The following is a 24,133-nucleotide window of genomic DNA, read 5'->3' as shown; positions in this document are numbered from 1 at the left end:
TACGGTGTTGAAGTTTTTGTAATAACTTACATTTTGGGATCAGCAGTTTTTCACATGTAAATTCCAGTGGGGCGAAAAGAAAGGTTTGGAAGTCACATGCTGAAAAACACAGCGATCATGAACAAAGAACATTTCTATTTCTGACCGAAGGGTGCTGATCCCAAGATGTAAATTGCTCTTCATGACCCTTCTTCAAGTGAAGAACCCTTTCGTAGAAGCGGCCAGAAGAGCTATACTGAACAGCTATGCTGTTTGAAAATCGTTACATTAATGTAACGTGCATGTGTAGAGATAAGAGGGGAGGGTGGGGGGAAAGGAAAAAGGGTTGGAAGGCTGATTTTATTCATTCATCATCTACAGGAGCCTTGTGGATGACGTAACAATCACGTCATCCACGAAAGAATGTCATAAAGATCACCGTTTATGTTGGTTCATGACAATAATTTCATTAACCCGACCCGCCTCGTGCCATCGGTTTTTTGTTTTTGGCTCATTTTGCTGACCTACGTGACTGACTTTTCGATAGAATATCGCCGTGCTCCCATTAAGCGTTACGTAGGAATGACGCTATTAACTATTCGTTTGGCCTAATTAAAGGAACTCCTTGTAATAAAGATGAATAATGTAATTATATAAATCATTATCACCTTTTAAGCGATAATATTGTGGTCGAAAGCTACCAATCCGGAGCTGTTGGAAGCGTTCGTCTCATCCAATTACTATCTTCTTCCAAATAACGTTTTAGATCTTTTATTGCCGTGTAATAGGCGAGTATAGTGATTGGCGCCGGATAAAACCAAGTGCTTTCATGGGAGGATTTTGTCTACATCATGACCACCGAGATTAGTTGATAAACCAACAACTTGTTAACTGTCAAAGTTAACATATTTGACATCGTGTAATAAGCCGTCATGTTTTAAGCACTACCAGGTTTTGCAATGATTTCTATTTCATTTCTTTTCTTTCTTGTATTCGAGCTTCTTTCTCCTTCTTCTTTTTATTCAATTAGCTTCATACCTTTTTTTCTTCATTTTAATTGCATATGCGATGCTTTTTAATCATCACTTGTTCAAACTACAATACCTCTCTTATTTAACGTCTTGGAACAGACCTTAATAATCATAGAAAATAACATGGCAGCTTAATAATTCAAACGTCTTTAAATTTCCTAAGAAGTACATAACACATTGACACAATTTGCATAACATACAACATTCAATACATATATGTACATGATACTTTAAGGTAACTTGGAAATTTTCGTGAAATATATACGCAATTCTATTAGATATCACATACGAGTGTTTTAAAACTAGTATGCAATTTAATTATCTCCTCGATCGAGGTGTTTTGTGAAATCTAAAGAGGGAGAAATCGTCTGACACCTTCGATCATAACAAGTCTAATATATTCAAACCATGGAAACGCAGAGATCAAAGTTAAACCCAATGCAAATTGGCAGGGAATACCCGATCAAGGACTGTTATAAAGTTTGTTCTTAGTCGTTCAACGTAAGGGTTTACGAAAATAGTCCAATCAAAGACTTGTTCGCGTGAAAAGCATATATTTCACTCGAGATAAGATTCTGTGCGTCAAACAGAGAGAACTTGTTTGCGTGGAAAGATTCTGGCCACGGATTTCACGACAGCGATTTTAAAATAAGGTGGAATTCGTTGTACGAACCGAACAAACCCGACTGGATCGAACGCGAAAAATCCTAAAGAGGCAATTTTCAATAACAAAGGTAAGTGCTACCCGGTAACGGCTAACTTTTGTTGAAGAAAAAAAAACTACTGTTATAATTTCATTTGTTTGCATTTAAACAGGTCAAGTTGAACGAAAACAATGGCAGAACGTGGAATAAGCGATGTTATGGACGTACTTAAACGCATCGAAGATCATCAAAATGTCGTCGGTGTAGTAATTGTCGACAAGGATGGCCAAGCGATACACAGCACTCTGGACACGATAGAAACAACTTATTACATCCAACACTGCAGCGCTCTAATAGCCATCGCTAAAAGTACAATAAGAGAGACCGACCCTACTGACGATATTCAGTTTTTCCGGATACGAACGAAGAAGTTCGAAATAATGTTGGCGCCCGAACACGAGTACTTACTCATCGTGATACAGAACACTCCGAAATCCGCAGGAAAATTTCCTTAAGTTAAAAAGAAAACCCGGTGCTCAACGTAAAAGAAATGACAATTTCATTTTGTATCTCTTAGCAAACTGCTTTAATTATCAAACCCAAGATAAACGAGCGATAAGTTCTGATTTTAGATTTTAAAGTTTTGCATAGGTTTCTGTTCCATGAACAAACGAAATTTTGGTCTTTACACTCTACTGTTTCAAGGACATTTCGTCACGGATGTTTTTCACGATTGATGTGTACAACAGAGAAGAAGTTTGACTGCTTTTTCAATCTGTCGTTGCAGAAAAACAGCAGGTGTATATGGTATTCTTTCATCTTTTTTCATTAATATTAATTACTTTCTTTGTTTGTACCAATATTACTTCTACAAAGCAAAACATATGTAAAAAAGAAACCAAGAGGAGAAAATCCACGTTAATCATTTTGCTCGTGGAATTCAACAAAACCACACAACGTTTCTTATATTTATTAGAAAATCTATGAAACATTCTTATCAACTATGCACACTAATTAACCTTTTTTACTGTTTGTGGGAAAGCTTGGTTTTTAAGATTTAAAATGAAGTTATTATAGAGGTTCATTTACTTGCAGTTCATCAAACCTCTGGCCATGACGAATGATCAATCGAAAGATTTTTCTGGATTCTCTTAATGGGAATCTAAATTAAAGTTCAATATGAGAGATAGGAAAACAGCATTATGACATAAAAACATTGTATTGAAGGACTGATATTAAGGAGTACAGGCTTAAATGAAGAAGTCCCAACGAACTTTGTCTGATTTCTTGTCCTGATCTTCTGATGGGCGCTCCACAAGCCTGGACGATTCTTCACTGGTACCTAGACAAGTCGGAAAATACACTGTCATACTACAAACTTTTGAAATATATGCCCCTATGAGATCAGAGTCTTAACGTTCTATTTCTGGGCTCCAACACGAAGCCTTGTTCTCATGCAGTTCAGTTCTAAGCAAAAGTCTGTAAGCCGCACACGCGGTACTTGCCAACTTTTCTATGGAAAAAATACGCTTTACCTTGGAATTTCAAAGTCTTGTGAAACGTGTTTGATTACGAGATGCGGGGCAGTTGCACTTTAACATTCTACCCTCTTGCAAACGCTCTCTCAGTATTGAGCTTCCATCAACATCAAAAAGATGAATATTTGATTAATTCCCTGAAATGTTCTGCGCAGGATGTATAGATCTCGTGGCGCAAACGCACCCGATGCTGGACTTCCAACTCTTCCCAAATCTTCCTGGCCAGAGATGCAGCTCAGTATTATTAAACTCACCATACTCTATCCCTACATACGAGGAATTTCCGCGTGAGGATCCGTTAACAAGCTCCAGTCGGTACCTATACAAAAACCGATCCTTCGTCTGTGTTCTAACTCTTTCTTCTCTTCCAGGTCCGCCCACCGAACCTAGAAAAAAAAATCGACATCCAGAGACCCTGTCAAACGGATCCAACATCATTCAAAACCGCTAAATCTGAATTGTTGGACAGAGCTCCACATTGTTGCGCGTGGGAACCAACAAGGTCTGGAGGTCTGGAAACAACACCTAAAAAATTTAAGGGGTAACAAACCCAACAGAGGTACAGAGATACTTAATGAGCACGCGCACATATCATAAATGATGTTGAACACGAGCACCGATGACAAACATCCTTTGTCCAACATCATGCGATAAATGCGAGACTCCTCAAATACTTGATAACACGAAACATCACCCACCCTTTTCTTTCCAATGCGCATGTCTTCTTCACGTTCATCATACGGGTCATCGTCATCACTCAAATGCAATGGCGGCGACTCTTCTCGTTTCCTCTTGCTTTTCATGGGACGGATACCATCAAGTTTATCTGGAAAAGAAACAAATCAGAAAAAGAGTCAGAAACAAATCAGAAAAGGAGTCAGAAACAAAAAGGGAAAGGCAAGAAAGAAAAAACTCTCGCGGCTTGGTTTGCGAACCGTTTACACGCTAGCATCAGTATCCACATTCTCCATAATTTCCTCAAGACACTTCGGTTGGATGGACAAGGAGAAATTGTTTCAAAATCAAAGCTAAACGAATGATTCAGCAGTATATCTGTGAAAATAAGATGCTAATACGACTCTTATGGCCGGTTATCTACATGAGGTCTAACACAAAACGTGGTTTTAAGCAAGCAGTGGCCCTCATGTATTCTCTAATACGGTTCTTTCCATTACAAAAATATTCCTCCACTACTAGCTTTCGGCCCTCTTGACACAATAATTGTTCAGAAAAAGCTGAGCTTAACTCAGGACAGTTAAAACACGGTTTGCTAAACAACCGGCCCTTAGGGTTTGACGAGGGTTAAGATATTTACAAGAAGATCACATCTGAAAGTCAGTTTAAATCTTACCAATTTCATTAGGAAACATATCCGTCAGAGTAAGAAAGTAAATGGTAAAAGGGTATTTCAAGTCAAAGCAACTCTTGTTATCAGATCAATGACAGTCTGGAAATGATCATGTCAACACGCTTTCGCAGGTCAAGGACGTAGCAAACTCGACCAACCATACGGAATTCATTTCATGTCTTGTAAATATTTTAAATTACAATCTCTTGGCTAAAAGAAAAACGTGCCTGAGTCTAAATTTGTTAGAGTGCTAAATTGAGTGCTAGTATATACTTCATGTTTCCAGTGGTTCAGCCGCTCAATCCTTATTTGGTTTCCTACCATAATGCTCCGTACCGTTTCCAATGACAGGAATATCTGCCATTGATAGAACTAACCGATTAAGAGTTCTTGCAAAGACAGAGCTGCTTGACAGTTCGGATCACTTCATTCAACCTTACCTTTCTATTCACTGAACGCATTTTAAAATTGGCAAGAAAAACTCGCTAACAGCATTGGTAAAATGACCCGGCAGCGCGTTTATATCGCATAAGTTTTTGTACTTTTAAGCTCTCTTGCTCAATTCCACCATGCTCTCTGAGTGCAACATAATTTGTGAATTCGTATAACACTGAAGAGCTTTTAAGAGCCCATAATTAAGGTTTTCGTGCCCTGAGACTCCTTTGAGTCTTGGAGGACTGTATAGTTTCCAAGAACTTTGCACAATCGTTCAACACGCGTTGGAGAATGACAGAGGTTTGTATTTCATGCCCTTCTCCGAGAAGCGAAAAATTGATTTCATCGAAGCGAGGTGAAGCTATACCCTCCTTTTCAAGCGAAAATAAACGATGTTAATTTCCATTTTTAAACAATTACGCATTCTCTGTTCGAAACAATCTATTTGCCAGTCATCATTACAGTGACTCGGTGCACAGCCGTGGCCAACAGCTTAATGTAATCTTGGACTTTGATCTTTTTATCAGAACGAAAGTTTTTTCACTAACTGTGAATAATATTTTCTGCAAAACAACGTTCTATAACGTTAGTAATTAGCAAGCAGCTTTTTCTGTACATTTACAAGACGGCTACTCACTCAGTTTGTCCTCAGCCGGCTCCATTTCTTCCCATTTGCTGCGCGAAGGCACCTGTATCTCAGACTGTGAAATAATCAACAGACCCTGTGAAAATGAACTACAAAACAACCGCAAACCGCACAAAAGATATTTAACGTTATAACTTGTGATATTGTGTCAGTCATTTAAGTCTGTCTCCTTTTAGTTCACTCTCACCTATTTTTCACTGTCTCTTCATTACATCGATGACCAGATGAACACAATTTTCACACAATAAACCACCGAGACTAGACTTGGAATGCCCAAGTGTACTTTTCCAATTTCAAACTACATGAAGCTTAGTCAAAGGCAATCTGCCTTTTCAATAGCTCTAACAAGAAGAAGAATTCCCCTCGGTCGTTTCAAAAATTAACTAAACCTTCCCTGATATTCGGCGCATTCTATGTTGCCCATGCAAGCCTGTACACCAAACCTTTAACTTACGTTTGTAAAGGTAAAAGTGTTTGAAATGTTAACGTGCGTATATACTGGGAAAACCGACAAACGAAACGTAGACTTGGAAAAACTAAACTGCGTTCGAGCTCAATTTTTTCCCCATAATATACCTGTGTTTCCTTTCCCTAGAAGGGAATAACGAGGAACAGACGTGGCAGCTGTTTCGCTTTTGAATAGGAATTAAATCAAACCAAAGATACGGCAAAATTTTTTTGGGTTTTGGGGTTTTGTGTTAGACATTTCAAAGAGTTTTACATGATTAATGCCAACGCTGACTAAAAACAGCAAAATAATATGCAAAATTTAAAAATTTCGTGTTAACAGACTTTTGTGCAAATATTACACTTCAGACCACTTTTCAGAAGTGTGTAACGAACTACGGTGTCGTGCTCTCACCCATAACAGTTGCCCTCATCTATTTCGACCATATTTTGTTTTAATTTGGATCTAAAGTACATGTTCTTTGTTGATTAAAGTTAAAAATATTTCAGTTGGCAATTTTGCTACCCCAAGATTGAATATTTTGTTTTTTTGGTGTTTTTATTATGAGAGATATTCTTGATATTCTTTTACCGTAAGGTTTTCGTTACATGATAAATTAATTATCTAAATTGTACAAATTTCATTTTACATGGCAAAAACGGGCGTAACAACCTCTCAACAGGTCTCCTTTACTACGGAGTAATTTTTTTCATTTTAAGGCTGGTTTCGTTTGGTTTTAAGAATCAGACCGTGCTGGGTACATCAGACTTATCGTTTAATTTATGTTCGTTTTAGTTCATACAAACATCTTCTTATTACTTATTTTAAGGCGTGGAGATGAGTTTCCAGTAAGGCGGGAAGGGGGGGGGGGAGGGTGATACACTTGTTTCTTTTGGCATCGGGGGATATGTGAAACTATATCACTACATGAGCCAACGCTTTTCGTTGATAAAGAGGAGAGATTACTTACACTAAGACACCCCCTTTCATCGGCAAAGGCCGTGTATTTTATTCATTCATGAGCAAGCTACTTACGATCATCCAACTGTGACTCTGTGTCCAATGATGTTTAAGTTTCTGTTGTAATAGAGACATTATTTTGTTAGTTCTTACCTCTTCTTCCTCTATTGGTTCCTGCTGTTTTTCCATTTCTTCTGAACTGGCCGCCACTGCTGATTCATCTGCTGCCTCCATCTCAACCTGTAAGCAAATGAAGTTTCAAAAACACAGCTGCTTTAACCCTAAAACCCCTAAGGATGATCAGCATCTAATTTCTCCTCACAATATCACCCCTGAACCACACATTAAGGTTATGAGAATAAAGGAAATGATCATTAACAAGAGAAGCTCTTAATTGTTAAACAAATTATCCTGTTCGGTACCAGACCTTACGAAATATACGGAGAATAGTATGGAAAATTAGCATACTAATGTAATTGGTTAAGGATTCTGCATCATGAAAAATTAAGCCTAAATTTTTCTAGTTCGTCATTTATAATCCAGGTCAATCTCCTCCATTCTTGACCATCCTCGCTTCTTTCCGATTTGTTGTTTTTCTCTTTTCAAGTTCTGTCTTGCCGCACTAATATTTTTTGGTAGTCTTAGCAAAAGTCGGGGAAAGGAGGTCAACAATGTGGTGAAGGCTTACGCTCAAAATGTATTTTAAAAGAATTCGACACTTTAAAGGCACGAGTTCAAGATCCTTTATAACTCTTAAAACTCTTCCCAGTCCACCATCGTTTATAAAAACAATAAATATCAGCAAACTACAGTGTTTCATGACGACGTAGGTAACAGATGCAATGTAGGGATACAGACCTCGGTAATGACAGCATCTTGCAACAGTGATCGTACATCAAGTCTCAGATGATGGACCGGTGTCTCTTCCCAGGCGGATACCATCTGACAATCAGCAAAAGGAAGGGTCAGTTACTTGACGAGCTTAAGCGAAATACTTGATTCCTAAAGAGATACACTGCAATAGCCGAGTCCCATAATTGCGTCATCATTCGATCACCCAGATTGTTTCAGGAACGTATTTTTAGGAATCACTTTGACAAATTACGGATGCAATCAGCCATTTTTCACGAGAAGCATAAACACAACTACGCATGACCACAGTGCCATTCGCAACAAAACATCGTTGGATGGTAGTACAGATGAGCGAAACACATTCTTATTTGTAGGCAAGTTATGAATGGGCCCTCCACTTTCGATTTTGTTTTCATGGCACTCATTGGGAATGCGTCCTCAATAGTACCTTATTGATGTCCTCAAACGTCCGATTGTGACTGTTCCGCTTAGCGCACGCATGTGCATCAGCCATTAACTCAGCAACATAAACCTGTTCACAATAAACAGAAGAACCAAAGTGAAGACTGGTAACGAACGTATTTAAACGGACCACAAAATGAGATGAGAAGGACTCAGTCTCAGTTGAACAGTTTGGTTTTGGTTATTAACCCATTGACCCCAAAGAGAGACGGACATCTAATTTCTCCTTACAATATCACTCCTGAATCACACTCTAAGGTCTCGAGAATAAAGAAAATGATCACCAAGTAAAGAAGCTCGTGATTGTTAAACAAATTCTCCTTGTCAGCACCTTACAAAATGTATGAAGAACAGTATGGAGAATATGTAAACTGATGGTTAAACAAATTCTCCTTGTCAGCACCTTAGGAAGTGTATGAAGAACAGTATGGAGAATATGTAAAATGATGGTTAAACAAATTCTCCTTGTCAGCACCTTACAAAATTTATAAAGAACAGTATGGAGAATATGCATACTAATGTTAGGGTGTAAAGGTGCTAAGGATATTCGTTATGAAGTGTGTTTCTTCAGCATATTGGTAACAGGGATGTTGCATCGTGTTCTGTGATAATTTCACCGTGTCCTTCTCCATTGAGGGATAGGTTGTTCATAACAACTTAAGATAGGGCAAGGTTATTGTAAACGTTTCACTTAGTATTATGGCTATGCAGAAAGTTCTCCAATATGATTGACTTACCTCGAAACCTTTTTGTTTTGCGTGGCTCCAGTATTTCTCAAAATGTTCAACCTTTTTATTTGTAAAAGAATGATATTGTTACAACTAAATAATCGAAAAGTGGACATCGAGAAAATGATAATAATAATGTTGAAGAAAAGCGAGAGTGGCCCCTACCCCTACCCCTACCCCTACCCCAACCACCTCAAACGGTTCCCGTTGTTTAACCGTTATCCCCAGAGAGTGAATAGCATGTGATTTGTCCCTGAGTCAAACATTAGGGACACGAGGATAATGGAAATGACAGCCAACTTAAGATACACTTGATCGTTAAACCAATTCTTCTAGTCAGTACTATAGGAAATATATTAAGAACGGCTTGGAAAAAATACATACTAATGAAAGAGTGTAAGTTTCTCGCGGCTCTCACTTCGCTCGCTCTCTGGACAAAGAATTGTAGTGAAAATGAAAGGTCTATGAACAGACTGGAGGCCACTAAGAATAAAATAAAATTTCCTCCTTTATCCCACCACCCCCCTACCCCCTAGATATATGAACAGAAGACAAAGGAACAACTTCGGGAACAGACCAAACCCAGTTAGGGAGGCAGGAGATAAAGCGCCTTATCCACTTTAAAAGCATAAATTAATTGTCCAACAGATCAGAATGAAGTGAATGAGTAAGTGAATTTCAGGTCCATACCTAAATGTTAAAGTATGACTGACGTCATACCATTAGGTAAAATCACCAAGGGAATGATTTACGTGTGCTTTAATTGGAAATAACTATACCCTGATGTAAGGGCCGGCTACGCATGGCGAAAATAAATACAACACAACAATTTGTGTGTGTCAAGATGCCTTGTATTCTTACAAACAACGATCATAACGGTTTATATACGAGGATCTACCCCGCGATTCGAAGCTATTGCTTCTTACGGGATAGCTTTAAAATCCTTCGCTCAGAGCTTAACTTGGCAAAAACTACAAGCAACGCTCGTGGCGTAGGAAACTGCGCCCTAGGTATATTGTCAGCGGCGCTATAAAATGTAAGTAAATGCAACAAATCATACACCTGACCTTGTCATGAATAGCGTCGACTATCACCACAGGAAAGAATCCATCTTCCAGTGTCTTAGTAAATGATTTAAACAGACTAGCCCTGTAAGCTTCCTCCATCTCTTCTTCAAACACATATTCTGTTACCTACAGAGGAAATAAGATTAAAAGATCCTCATGTAGATTCTTGTAAACTGTTGCTGTTTAAGCAGACAATGGGCCCACGTTCGAAAGGTTTGAACAGAAGCCAGGAAAACTGGGTCGAGTATGTCAAATCAAGGCTGAGTACATCAAATCGAGGCGATGTGATTGACTTCCCTGGTAAAAAAAAATGCGACAAGACAAATCTCGTCCTTTACAGACACATTTAAACAGTCCCAAGGACCAACTAACAAAACATTTCTGGCTAATTGCAAAGAAGACTAATCGAAAAGACCAGACAGAAACGTAAATACGTAAAACCACGCGAGAAACGTATGCATTCCTCATTATATGCTAGGAATTTCACCAGTAAGTCTTAATGTCAAGTTCTCGACAAGGGTATTCTACTTTCTGTAACTTTTGTGCACAAGTATCAAATAAGGGCTGTTCATCATGGTATTTTAATAAATTCAGAGAAATTGCATATGCGTACAAGTTATTGATATGCTTGTAAGTGTTAAACGTATGGATTGGGAACATTTCACAGACATAAACTCTAGACAGACAGAGTATTTTAGGCATTCAGCTGTTCGAATCTTACAGAAGTTGGACACTGCAGATTGCTTTCGTCTCCAGGCTGTTTATAAAACATAATTGAATAAATCAAGGTGATAGTAGTCAATTGTAAAGCATGATTGCCTGGGAAGGTCAGTCAAAACACGACAACCCTCAGTTTATACAATATTTAAACAACCTGAGAAGAATTCGTTCTCTTTTGTGAACTGATGAGGACTTCCTTTCAGGCAGTGGTCTGCTCAGTTATTTTCACCAATAAGAGTCCTATTCAGAACTGCTCTCAACCAGACGATTACCTCACATAATCGACCATTACTCTCAGGTTCGATCCATTAACTGCACTTCAAACAATTAGCAATTTTCAATTGAGTGTCGAAAGCAATTCGGAACTACATTGTTTTCACTTTAATTTGCTCCGTGATTGGTCCAGAAAACTCGCGCCACCCTCTCAACCAATCAGATGCAACACTTCCATCAGTCACGACCTGTTCGCCCGCATTTTCGCGCGCTTTAGGCGGATTGCTTGCTTTTAGTTTTCTCCAGATTGGCCGTTGTAATTACTTTGGTTTTTGTTTTACGACACTTCATCAAAGAGCGCTTTAAAGCAATGATTGTGATACTAAAATCTGATTATTCTCTGTGAAAAGCACACAAAACTAAAACTTGCCTTCTTCTTAACTTTCTTTCCGGTCTCCGGGTCTTCTTCTACTTTTTCCACTTCCATCAAAAAGTAATCATCCAAGGCCAGGATTCTTGGTGCGTGTGCTCCGTTGTTCACCTCCTTGTCCTGAAAGAGACAAAAAGGATAGTAATGGTACAATATTCAATCAATTCACATAAGGCTTACGACATTACTGATCCTAACAGTAAGCGGGTCTCGTGTCTTATACGAACCTAATAATGGCCTAGGTCACCACAGAGTCTCTGTGACTCGGTGGTAGAGCATCCGAACGCGGAATCCGAAGGTCTACGGTTCGAATCCTATAGGGAACTATTTTTGTTTGTTCCACCTGCGTACTAAGACGAAAAACAAACCCTTCTGCAGGAGCATGTTGTTTTAATTACTCAACAAAAGGAGCGAGTTAAAGAAACAATACTTGTTTGTGAGTGGCATACACTCGCACCGTTCATAGCAGAGATATGCTGACAAGATAACTTGATTTTATCGACTGACTCAAGTAATTAAATTGGCCACCGTAAACAGTTTCGAAAGCTGACGTTTTCAGCGTTAGCCCTTCGTTGGAGCGAACGGTGGCATACTTTAATCGAAATACTCACCTTGATAAGCCTGGCTACATGCGTCTTTCCACTCCCTGGGGGTCCCCTAAGAATAATAACAATCTGCGAGATAGAAATTTATTAGATCAACATCAAACCTCTCATTTTGCTTTTCATGTTTATTATTGGTTTAACACATACGAGTCACATGGTTTTACTGGTCCACGACACTTCTGATTCCAACAAGATGTATATCAGCGAGAAGGCAAAATTTCTAGTCAGACCGTGAAAGCTAGCTTTCTTGCATACACACTGACGTGCTTATAGGCATCAACACCTGTTGGTCTACATGTTATGCGTATACCTTGGTTCACATATATCTGAGTGACACTGCATTTATTTTACTGAAAGACGTTTGAAGTAAATGTTATGATGGAGAAGAAAACTTTGAACTACTACATGTTTGAGTTTCGTTGTTCAGCCGTACCCTGTCTGGTCTGGAGTCACGCCCTGGAGGGTCTAAGATGCTCTCAACTGGAACAGTCTCCGGTTTCTTCTCCATCCGTGGTGCCTCAGTCGGATGTCTACCGTCATTAGGGCGTGGTGGGTAGGCAGCAGGGTCATGTAGGGAATGGTCCTCTGAGTATCGAGGTCGGTCTCTGTAGTGATCATCCATTGGAGGCAATCTGTGTGGAGGAGGTCGCTCATCATAAAACCTGTTGGAATCAGACGTAAAGTCAATGGTTAATGCCTTAACTGCTAGGCATGACCAAAAAGTTATTTTTGCTTACATTATCAACACATTGCCTGGCAGGCGGGTCATAAGAAGAAAGAATATTATCAACTCAAGGTTACTGTTTGATTGAATAACAACAAAAATAAAAAACTGACAACAAAAGCAAAATGCAGTGTGGGCCACCGGCCTAAGTTACGAGCAGACGTCACTATTACCAATCGTACGCTTTAAGCAATCAATGAAATCCCATTTGAAATCATAACATGTGTCAAGAAAAAGTCACCTATCATCTGGTCCTCGTCTGCCATCTCTTTCCCACTCTCTGGGGCGATCAGGAGGAAAGCGATCTGGAAGTTCTCTGTGAGGTGAAGGTGACCTTCTCCACCTATCAACTGGGTGGGGTAGGTCTCTAAACCTCTCTTCTTCAGGAGATCTTCTCCCTGAAAACCAAAAAAATTGAATCTGAGAAACAATAAAACGTATTTAGATTGTTTCCCCAGAGAAACTGTGACCCACATTGTAAATGATCAGAATCTAGTAAAAAAAAATGTTTAGTTGTTGTAAACATACAGGTGACAGTAATTCAGAATTTAATTGATAATTCTTCTGTGATCAATAACCAAACTAAAAACAATCTTAACATGGTGATAAATCAGGCCAGGTCATCTACAAGTATTTTATTGACCTCTCATTGGTTCCTTGTCTATTTATCTTATCTATTTCCCTTTGCCCTGATTGGTTGCTGTGATAACTTTGCCTTTAGTCCTATGAAACTCAAATGAAACTCAGAATTTGAGAGGTATACAAAATTGAAAACCCAAGCAAGTTCACTCTTGAGGTAGCATGTCTACTGATGGCGGGAAATACACCTGTCAACTCTATTTCATACTGCCAACACTCTCATACACCCTTATCCCATTTTATTATGGTTGCCTTGGCTACAAAAATGATTGAAAACTCAGTGTCAAAACTGTCTTCAGCCTTTGCCTTTGTAAGCCTCTGATAAACTCACAGAGGGTTAAAAGTTAAATCAGAGTGTATTTGAAACCTTAGTACTTTTCAAGGGAACCAGCGTGTCATGGAGGACACAGGAAAAATTAGCCATAAATATCTAACAAATCAAAGATTTTTCCATCCTCAAAACACCACTCTGGACAAAAACATTATGACAACATGATCTGAAATAATGCTCATACAATGAAACTTATCAGCCAATTAAACAAACAAGATTCTGGAGTCATATAATGTAGGTACAGCAAAGGTATGTTCTTATTGAGAATTGCTTTTATTTTCCAAAGAGGGAATTGAAAAGTGTAACCAAATAATTTACAGAAAAATGAAGCTTAATGATGCAGGTACACACGAGTCTTCCATATACATGGACAAACTGACATCAGCTAGAGAAGTGGGGTAGCAGAAACATAAATAGTATATTGATTTAAGAGTGGGTGAGGTAACATGTTTATTACAATTACTCACTAAACAGACTCATCAACAATAACATCACTCAAAAGGGCAACAAGTACTTACAGTCTCTTCTCTCCCTATCCCATGGTGGTGGTACAGGGCGATCAAAACGATCAAACTCCTCAGGAGGTGGAGGCCTGCCTCTAAACTCATCACCATGTGGAGATTGTCTCCTTCTGAAGTGATCAACTAGTGGCCAAGGAGGTGGAGACATGCATCTTCTTCTCTCATCTTCATCAAATGGGTGTCTCCCTCTATGCCCATCTCTGCCCCTAGGTGGACTCTCTGGTGGACCATGTTCTCTTGAGGACCATCCAAAGTCATCCCTTTCTCCTGGAGGAAAGGGAGGCCATCTCTCTCTTTCATCCCTCAGAGGTGGTGGCCAACGATCTCGGCCACCTCTTGGTGGAAATGGAAAATCTCTTTCATCTCTAGGAAAAGGACGTCTATCTCTTTCCTCTCTAGCATGAGGTGGCCATTCCCTATCATTCCTAGGGAAAGGAGGATGATCCCACTCATCTCTAGGGAAAGGAGGTCGATCCCTGTCATCTCTAGGAAAAGGGGGCCTGTCCCACTCATCTATAGGGAAAGGAGGACGGTCCCAATGATCTCTTGGGAAAGGTGGTCTGTCCCAATCACGTCCAGGGGAGGGAGGGCGGGGTCGCTCATCTCTTAGATACGGTGGTTTGTCTCTCCCTTCCATTTCTGGTGGTACTTTATCAGTGGGCTCTCTTGGTATCTGATGTCCCTCCTTGTCTTGTTCATCTTGTTTTGAGAAGGCATCAATGGCACCAATGTCACGTGGTCTATGATCAGGCTCAGTTCCTAACACAGGGGGTCCTCCTTCCTTTACATCCCTAAAGGGTGGCCTCTGATCTTCCACACCACTTACTAAAGGTGGTTGCTCTTCCCAGTTGCGTCTTTCTGATGGAGACCTTCTGCTGTACTGTTCTTGAGGATGTTCTTGAAGATCCACTGGAAAGGGAGGTCTATCTCTTGGGAAGGGGATTTTTCTCTCCCAGTCATCCCTTGGAAAAGGAGGTCTTCCACCTGGCTGATCTGGCCAAGGTCCTGTATCACGATTGCCTGGTGGGAAAGGAGGTGGCCTATCTCTATCATGCCTAAAAGGTCCAAAGTCCCTTTCACTTCTTGGTGAAGGTGGTCTTGGTCTGCTGTCATACCTATTTCCTGGTGGTCTCCAGTCTCTTCTGTCCAAGTCTTTATCATGATACTCCCCCTCTGTTGGAGGTGGTGGCCTCCCATCTCTGTTTGTGGGAGGATGCTCTCTATCCCACCCCAAAAACCCATCACCCAGAGGTGGTGGGGGCCTATCTGAATCTTGATGGGGTTTCTCTTTATCCCAAGGAAGGGCATCCCTTGGGTGTCTCTCCCCAAAGTGTTGTGGTCTATCCCAATCATCTCTTTGACCCCAGCCGTGCTCATGATATTCAGACTGCTGAAAATGTTCTGTTTCATTGTGTTTTGATTCAGTAGGAACAGACTGTTCTCCTTCCACTGAAACCTGTGGCTGTTCTTCTCCTCGGTGTCGATCACTTTCAATATTCATGTAATCACCTTGTGATTGCTATAAAGAAACAGGATTGTATAAACTACAGCTGCCTACCATAAAAACTAGATAGCTGAAATAACATCCACTTGTGCACACTAAATAATAAAAAAAATCCCTAAAATAATAAAAAAAATTCCTAAAAATGATTTCACCTAGTGCCCTAAATGATGAAAAATATATCAAACTTCTTTAAGATTGGTTGTCTACCAATAGACATTTTGTGTGCTCAATAACATTTACAGCATTATGGCTGAGATGCCTGAAAGGCATAGCCCTGAACCCACATCAGTTTTGTGGTTGAGGAATATGAGTGAACACTGCCCTTAGTAATTTGCCTTCACATTCTGTGTCAATGCAAGAACTTATGTGATGGTTTTGTACAGTAATTCATGATTATTTGTGCTAAAACAAAAGAGGCTACATATACATGTTCACTTACATGATAATTGCTGCTTTGATAATTATCTATGCTTTTGCTATCTCCATCTCCTACAAAAAAGGCCAAAATTTAGAACCATCTCACTCACAGATAAGGTAAAAGTAAAGTCTATGCTCGGGTCTATTGGCCCACCCACCCGGCCGGAGCTTCACCCAGTTGCCATGTAGCATGAAGCAACAAGGAGTATTACTACTCCCCACACCCTGGATGGAATGCTAGTCCATCAAAAAGTTACCCCCAGCATTTCATCAAGCTTCCTAAACAATTCCCCAGGACCCATTTATACTCCTGGGCGGAGAGAGGCATGGTGAGAGTAAAGTGTCTTACCCAAAATACAACAAAGCGACCCAGCCTGGTCTTGAACCCAGACCTCTCGATCTGGAGTCCAGTGCACTGACCATTAAGCCACTGCATTTCCCACCCTCATTTACAGGAGACTAATATTTTTCTTAAACCTTTGACTCCCATGAGTGACCAAGATAAAATTTCTCCTCACAATGTCCTTACAATATCAAGCACAAGTGATGAGAATTAAGAAAAATATCACTAAAGGGATAACTTATTGCTCCAATACCTAATTCTCCAAACTACTATCATGAAAATTGTATGGCAGAAAGTAAGAAGAATAAATAATGGAATTTGGGAGTGAAAAAAGGTTAATTCCATGCTCATAAAGAACACTTGACATGTTTGTTGGATTTCATAACCTACACAGAGGATATGGCATAGTTTGCCAACAAGTGCTCTGAAGCTCAAATGCTACTATGATTATCAAACAAGTGAGGCTCGGAAAAAGTTTGGTGAAGGGGTTTTGACCATAAAATAACATTGTTGTCATGGCAACCTTCCTCTTTTCCAATGTGAACTGTAACTCAAGAGCTGTACATCCCCAACTTTTAAATATGAAAGACTGTCAAAATAGGTCAAATGACACATTACCAAATGAGCCAACTGCCTATGACAACAACATGTATTTAACCTTAAAACATGGTTGCTGATCTTCTGATGCACCTCACCTAACTGAAAATTGTACTATGGCATTTAATTGCATAATCTGAACAGACTAAGGTTTCAGTCCTCTTTGTCCCAAATTTGTGAAAATCTTTTGCATTTTTCTTTATTAATCCAAGGCTGATCAATTTTTCTCTTAAAGTATGAAAATTGATATCAACCCACTGACCTTCTTCAGTTTTATCTGAAGTTTGCACTGGCACTATCGAAAATTCACCATCTCCAATACCAGGAATTTGATCTCCTTGACCAGTTAATGATACAATACCCTTGCTTTGTGACTCAGACTCATCCGGAAAATTACCTGCATGAAAAGGTCAATGAGTATTTAATGAGTGTACAAAACAAAACAAAACAATCCTGTAATCTGAACCCTTACTGTTTCTGTGGCTGTTCACTCCAGTTATAAAAACAGTCACAACTAAAGCCCCAATTAAAAACATAGGGCAATTGTTTTTTTTGGTTTATTTTTCATCATGGCTTTACAAGTTTAATACTAAGGTATCAGTGGACAATATAGTATACCTTGGTACTGTGATTCCTCTGCATGTTGTTCATTTGAAGAATATTCACTGTGATCAAATATGCAGCTATCTTCCTCACATCTAAATGAAACAGGCACATTTACAAACATGTATCAATCATACTAAATGTTTTTTTTTCTCTTCACACACACCTTGGGTAGTTTTAAAAGCTACTTAATTCTTTTTTACCTTTTTTCTTGTTTTTCTGCTCTTTTCTATGACAATTTTTTTGTAGTTAGGTTTATCTAGCTCAGTCTTCACAATTTGAATCCCTGCATTAATAAGAATTTAGTAAGCAGTCATCTCCTTTCAGTGAGCCATTGGAGGCCATCCTCTAGCAACTGTATCTGAGAATTAATTCCGCTATTAAAGTATGGGGTGTCTCCAGCATTTCATGGGTGTTACCTTATGAAAGACATCTATGATTCTGCTCAGAAATTATCTGAAAAACTTTCAAATAAAAAAAGACGTCTCTCGACCAGCCATTATTTCAAGCCTTGAAAACTAAGGTCATATGTTAGGCTCTTGCTGTAGTCTATTAAAAATGATGAGATGTAATGGCAGGCATACCTCACACCATATTTGCAAGGAGGATGTTGAAATTTGCAACTATTCCCAAAACGGCAATGAGGGAAGAACCTGCAGGGTTGCTTTTTTCCAGTAGACTTTAAATTTCTTACAGTGCTACCTGAAACAAAAAAATTTTGATAAAGGAAAAATTAGTATATCACTGTTGACAATGAAATATCACATCAAGTATAAGTCAAAATCCAATGTTATTCTGGCTAGAAAGTGCAGCTTCTCCAAAGATAGTTTAACATTGAGCCTATGATGGGGGCAGTTTTTCTTATTTTCTTATTCTTCCCTTATGAGCTGCTAATGCACATGCTACATTGGTTTTTGCAATGGTAGTGTACAAACTGATCATCATCATCCAGTTTCCACTGGACTACATGTAGATTCAATGTGACTGTTTCTAGAGGTATATGCAGCTGTAATAGTTCCTCCTTGTGGTACTGGGTGTTAAACCCCTCCTCCCTGAGATATGAGGGGGGGGGTGCCTTTTACCCCTCCCAACTACATGTAACTTTTGATCACCACTACCAAAGCTCACCAGTGTTTGAATTATGAAAGAGAAATTGCCTCACCTTTAGTATGATCTTTAGCACTTGATTTATCATTTTCCTGGCCTGCAAGACTGTACTGTAACCATGGAACATTTGTTGCTTTTTCAGCCTGGCTACTGGTTACAACAGAACTTGATGATGTTATGGTGGTTGATTCTGACTTTCCCATAGCACTGGTTGCAGTTGATGTCTGCTTCAGTTGTTTCTCCAGTTTCTCAAGTTGCTGAAGCTGTTCTTGCTGTTTGCGTAAAAACTCCAGCTCCTTTAGAGGATCTAGGTTACCAGGACTTAAACCAAGTGTCGCAGAAGGTGTATTTCTGTTTGGGCAAAGAAATTCCTCTAATCAGTTAGGTTTGAGGTCTGTACTATAAAGCTGGACTAATTTTATTTTTCACTTTTATTTAAGACCCAGGTGCCAAGGCCATAAATCTGAGCAGTGGTGCAAGGATCATATTGCAACAGCTTCTATGAGAGTGGAAAAAAAAGGGATCTTCATTCATGCACATGTATGATTGAGATCTTGATGAAAGTTACCCCACAATTTTAAAAGCCACTCTAAAAGAGCTACAAAATTCTTTAATTTCTTTAAGTAACTTTTGATTTTGTGAGAAAAATGGTTCAGAACACCATTTCACAAGTTTGCACTTCAATTTCAAAAAAGGCAACATAAAAACATCCACTTTCCCAGATTGTTCTTTGCAAAACATTTAAAAAAGTTGTCTTACAAGCATAAAACAACACCATGATCAGGCTTGGACAGATCCTTGTATAAAAAAAATCCTGGCAAAATTTTACAAAAAGTCTTGCCTCATACAGTTTCTTCTCACAAAAAAAAACAATCTCCAAACTACAAGTTTTAACCCCTTGAATACCATTAGGTAAATCTCCTTCAAACAGTAGATCTGGTTAAAAGAGTGTAGAGCACAACATTACCTCTCTGTTTTATCCCACTTAGACACTGTTTTTGTAGAAGTTCCCCCTACAATTCAATAACAGATTCAATTCAAGATTCATATATTATTGCTGTTTACATACTGTAAACTATGGAAATATGAGATTTTGGTCTGGGCCATTCTTAGGAGTTCATGATTACTTAGTATGGCAGACTAGTAGAAAAACAGAATAACATTATGATCTTCAAATGCCATTTGAACAAAATTACATGAATGGAAACAATACTACAAGCATACATGCTGTGAACAAGGAATCCCTTGCACAAATTTTACATTCTACTGCTTTACTACTCTATGCTGCCAATTCATTTACAAGGAGCTAAAATTGAGGAATCATGGGAGATGCAGTGGTAGAGGGGTCTGGGTACAAGATCTGGCTGAGTTATTGTGCTATATCCTGGGGCAAAACAATTTACTCTTAAAGTGCCTATCTCCACCCAAGAGTATAAATGGGTAATAATGTACATGAAAAGAAATTACCGTAATTTCCGGTCGTTTACCCGCGGGTAATCTGTTGATTTTGCATTAAACGCGCGCCACTGCGGGTAATAGGGAGGTGCGGGTTATGTGACAATTTTAAAATCCAGTGGTAGTTGAATTGAAAAAAAAAAATATCTCCAACATGCGTTTCCACCTCTCAAGTAAATTTTATTGTGTTAATAGTGCCGCAAAGCGGCACGAAAACACGATGCCAACTCAAGTTTATTTCATGCATAATTAGTTGCGCGACGAACAAATTATTATCGGCAAGCGTGAAAACAAAACCTTGATGGTGACAAAAAATATCCATAGATATCCGGCGGATCAGTAACAAATTTCCATTTAACACTAGCTTGAGATAAAGAGAATTTTCCCGTTTTAAGGGACTTGTTAGGCCCAATAGAACCGGAGATATCGATTTTTTCAGAAATCGCCGACAGTACTTTATAATTCAAGTTTTAATACTCACCCAGCTTTTTTTCAACAAATCAACATGGCGCTGAACGATCGCTCGCACAAAATGTGGCCACAAATTCGCATTCTGTCAAGTATGAATCATTAAGATTTGGGCATGGGCCGCTAGTGTTTTTACTGTATAATCTTATCAATAAAGTACATGCTAATATTGACACAGAATTGTGCGCGCGTCTGAATTTCTTTGACCTTAAAACTCGACAAAGACGCTTTCAAGTTTTCGAAAGTTGGATCAGACAACTTTTAAAAGACTGAAATGTATCACCTTAATGTCACGTTTTCGCCACCAAAAAGTTGAATAACAACGTGCGGGTTATCCACCAGAGCGGGTAATCTGTTGACTTTTTTTTTCGCCGTATGCAATAATCGGCCGGTGCGGGTAATCGGCCGTGCGGGTAAACGACCGGAAATTACGGTACACGCTTCTGATTGGCTGAAGGTAATTTAGTATTATCAATTGAGTTGATAACATAAATTGGCCACTGTAAAGAGTTTAAAAGCTGATGTTTTGAGCATTGCTCTTCATCAAAGGTTTGCTCTATCAGAGGACCAAAGCTCGAAACGTCTATCCCAGCTTTTAAACTCTTTATGGTGGCAATTTATGTTATCAACTCAGTTGATAATACTAAATTACCCTCTTATACTCTCCCACAGATGCACCACCACAGTTTCTTTAGAAACTTGCCCCCTTTTCCAGAGTAATAAGTGTTACAAATTGCACTTGCCCTACAGGCTCTTGCATTTGTCTTTAAAAAATTTACTTGTGCCCATTAACACCAAATTTCACTCCAATTCATGTCGTCAGGGAAGCCTGATGAAATACTTTGTGTGTATGTGTGTGTGGGGAAGGGGGGGGGGGGAAAGAGGGCAGGCAGGTAGGGAATAACCTTGTGATGGACTAACATTCCACCAGGGCAGAGTGGTTATACCCCTAGTTGCTTCATGCTGTAGAAACTGGAATAAGCTCTGGCTGGGGGGGAGCCACTTGGCCTGAGTGCAGACTTTACCCTTTACTTTTAAAACTATGAAATATTTGTCATCAGAAGATAATGTAGGACATTTTGTGAAATATTATATGACAGATTATACCACTTTACAGACCCAGTGTCTTGGTTCAGGTATTTTGCAAGGGCATACTAAACATCTCAAAGCTTACTTACCAAAAGTTACTTTCCCTTTCAGTTGCCTTAACCCTCTCACTCCCTAGATATCGTTTATTTAGAAATTTGCCTTACTGTCTACCATTTCATTCTTATGATGCTACTGCCGAGAATTTGGTTTTGGATCAACTACTAAATGCCCTCATTGATAAATTTCTTCATTTTCATCACTTGTCTGATTGATATTGCATTAACATTGCAAGGAGAAATTCTGTCAAAGGGTTAAGGCATGAAATTTTTTTGTTTTTTTTACCTGGGGTAATTTGGCCCACAGTATTTCCTGGAGCAGCAGGCAACTTAGCCTGAAGCCATTTTGGTATCTGAGGTTTTGTCTGGTGAGCCTCTCCTTGGGTACCAACAGGGAAAGGTTTGCTATTACCAAGCCAGTTTGGCACTGGCTTCCCTTGAGAGACAGTTTCAGCTTGATCACTTTTCAAAGACCCTTCCTGTAACCATTTTGGAATCTGTTTCTTTTGAGCCTCCTTGGTTTGGAGAGCTTTCTTTGCTGCATCTTGTTTCACATCCCATTCAGTTTTTTCAAGTTTTTCTTTCAACCATCTGGGCATACCATCATCACCTTGATGTTGTTGCTGATTTGTAGAACTCTGCTGAGATTGTAGCCATTTGGGAACATGTTTACTTTCAGCTGTAGCAGATTTCTGTGACAATCTGGAACTTTGCTCTGATTCACTTGTTCCAGCTGAGGCTTTAGAAAACTGCATCCACTTTGGGAGATGACTTTTCTCTGATGTTAATTCATTTTTATGTTGAATTTTACTGTCATTTTGAGGCCTAATAGGCTGAATGTCCATTAAACCAGGGATTTTTGGCACTGATGAACCTTGATTATAAATCTGAGAACTCTGCCTGTTTCTATTGTTCTGATTTTGTGTCCAGTTCGGTGTTTTAGTTTGATCATATTGTGACTGCCATCTTTGTTGCTGCTGTTGTGATTGTTGCTGGTTAAGAAAATTTGGATTTTGTTGCTGGTTATACTGGCTTGGGGTATTTTGTGAAGTATTACCTTGTGGCCATTGAACTTGCACAGGCTGATGCTGATTGTGAACAAATTGTTGTTGCTGATTGAAGGGAGTTTGCTGAGTATACAACTGTTGTTGCTGTTGTTGATTTTGTTGCTGTTGTTGTTGATGCTGTGGCTGTTGATGCTGTGGCTGTTGTTGATGCTGTGGCTGTTGTTGATGCTGTGGCTGTTGTTGATGCTGTGGTTGTTGTTGATGCTGTGGCTGTTGTTGATGTTGTGGTTGTTGTTGATATTGTTGATATTGCTGCTGCTGTACGACTGTACCCACTTGAGCTGGAGTAGACACACTTCCTAAGGCAGCCTGATTTTGAATTGGCTGAGGCTGCTTGTCTCCTCCTTTTATTTGCATTAAGGTTTGATTATGCTGTGTCCACTGATTCATCTGCTGTTGCCACTCTTGGTACTGCTTCTGATCAGGATGGTTCTGATGCTGAGCCTGCCACTGGGCATACTGCCGCTGCCATTCCGCGTACTTCTCCTGATACTTCTTCTGAGCTTCGGTGATCTGCTGTTCAACTTTTGATAGAGAATTAGGTGCTGGCTCAGGTGGTAAAGGAGGAGGAGCAGCGGAAGAGGAATCAATCTGCTCCGGCGGCAATGGCGGTGGTCTCTCCTCACTCGCGATCGGTGCGTTTTTTTGTGCTGTCGCCTGATCGTGGCCTTGACCGACTTGAGCAGTTGCGGCGTAAACATTTTGACCCGGAGCATTAGCTGCCACAAACTGCTGTGCGCCAGCGACTTGAGTATATCCCTGTACAGGATACTGACCTACTGAAGCAGCTGTTTGAGGAGTCTGATTAGGGACAGCTCCGTATTGTGCATACTGTTGTGGCGCCTGAAACACTTGCGCTTGAGCAGAAGGTTGTTGAACGTAATAATACGGTTGTTGTTGAGTGTACTGTACTTGGTACTGGTACTGCTGAGGTTGCTGTAATGGTGCTGGTGGATATACGTAGGGATTCATTTTTCAATCGCTTTTCCAGAAAAAAAACCCGGAAATATTTTTAACTTAAGTCACTTTCATTTCCGTCTCATCAATATGGCTGCCATGCGGCAACTTTTCTTCATTCAAATAGGCAACCTGGCCTTCCTGCTCGC

At 39.6% G+C, this 24,133-nt stretch overlaps 1 protein-coding gene and 1 long non-coding RNA gene across 2 annotated transcripts; one reads left to right on the top strand and one right to left on the bottom strand.

Annotated features, from left to right (window-relative positions):
- Window positions 1-1,314: 1,314 nt before the first annotated feature.
- On the top strand, window positions 1,315-2,927 carry LOC149034446 (uncharacterized). The gene is made up of 2 exons (XR_016182895.1): window positions 1,315-1,744; window positions 1,827-2,927. It is a non-coding gene; the product is annotated as an uncharacterized LOC149034446 (long non-coding RNA).
- On the bottom strand, window positions 2,571-24,105 carry LOC113682743 (uncharacterized). The gene is made up of 21 exons (XM_027199920.2): window positions 22,247-24,105; window positions 19,860-19,905; window positions 18,948-19,243; window positions 18,370-18,487; window positions 17,801-17,880; window positions 17,445-17,579; window positions 16,265-16,314; window positions 14,319-15,840; window positions 13,072-13,228; window positions 12,540-12,768; window positions 12,113-12,175; window positions 11,502-11,621; window positions 10,139-10,264; window positions 9,081-9,131; window positions 8,330-8,413; window positions 7,888-7,971; window positions 7,183-7,269; window positions 5,613-5,676; window positions 3,891-4,018; window positions 3,447-3,578; window positions 2,571-2,996 (listed from the first exon to the last, which is right to left on the bottom strand). The coding sequence occupies exons 1-20, from the start codon at window positions 23,997-23,999 to the stop codon at window positions 3,459-3,461; spliced, it is 5,313 nt and encodes a 1,770-aa protein (XP_027055721.2). The 5' UTR covers window positions 24,000-24,105; the 3' UTR covers window positions 2,571-2,996; window positions 3,447-3,458.
- Window positions 24,106-24,133: the final 28 nt, after the last annotated feature.

This window comes from Pocillopora damicornis, chromosome 14 (assembly GCF_964200805.1).
Source record: "Pocillopora damicornis chromosome 14, jaPocDami1.2, whole genome shotgun sequence".
In the NCBI taxonomy this organism is placed as follows: Eukaryota; Metazoa; Cnidaria; class Anthozoa; order Scleractinia; family Pocilloporidae; genus Pocillopora; species Pocillopora damicornis.
This window is presented reverse-complemented; position numbering and strand designations above follow the sequence as displayed.

Coding starts and splice junctions, on each gene's coding strand:
- LOC113682743 (XM_027199920.2), bottom strand. CDS start 23,999: ATGAATCCCTACGTATATCCACCAGCACCATTACAGCAACCTCAGCAG. Junction 10,265..11,501: donor GAAAGAAAGTTAAGAAGAAG/GCAAGTTTTAGT, acceptor TTTCCTCTGTAG/GTAACAGAATATGTGTTTGA. Junction 7,972..8,329: donor CGTTTGAGGACATCAATAAG/GTACTATTGAGG, acceptor GCTGATTGTCAG/ATGGTATCCGCCTGGGAAGA.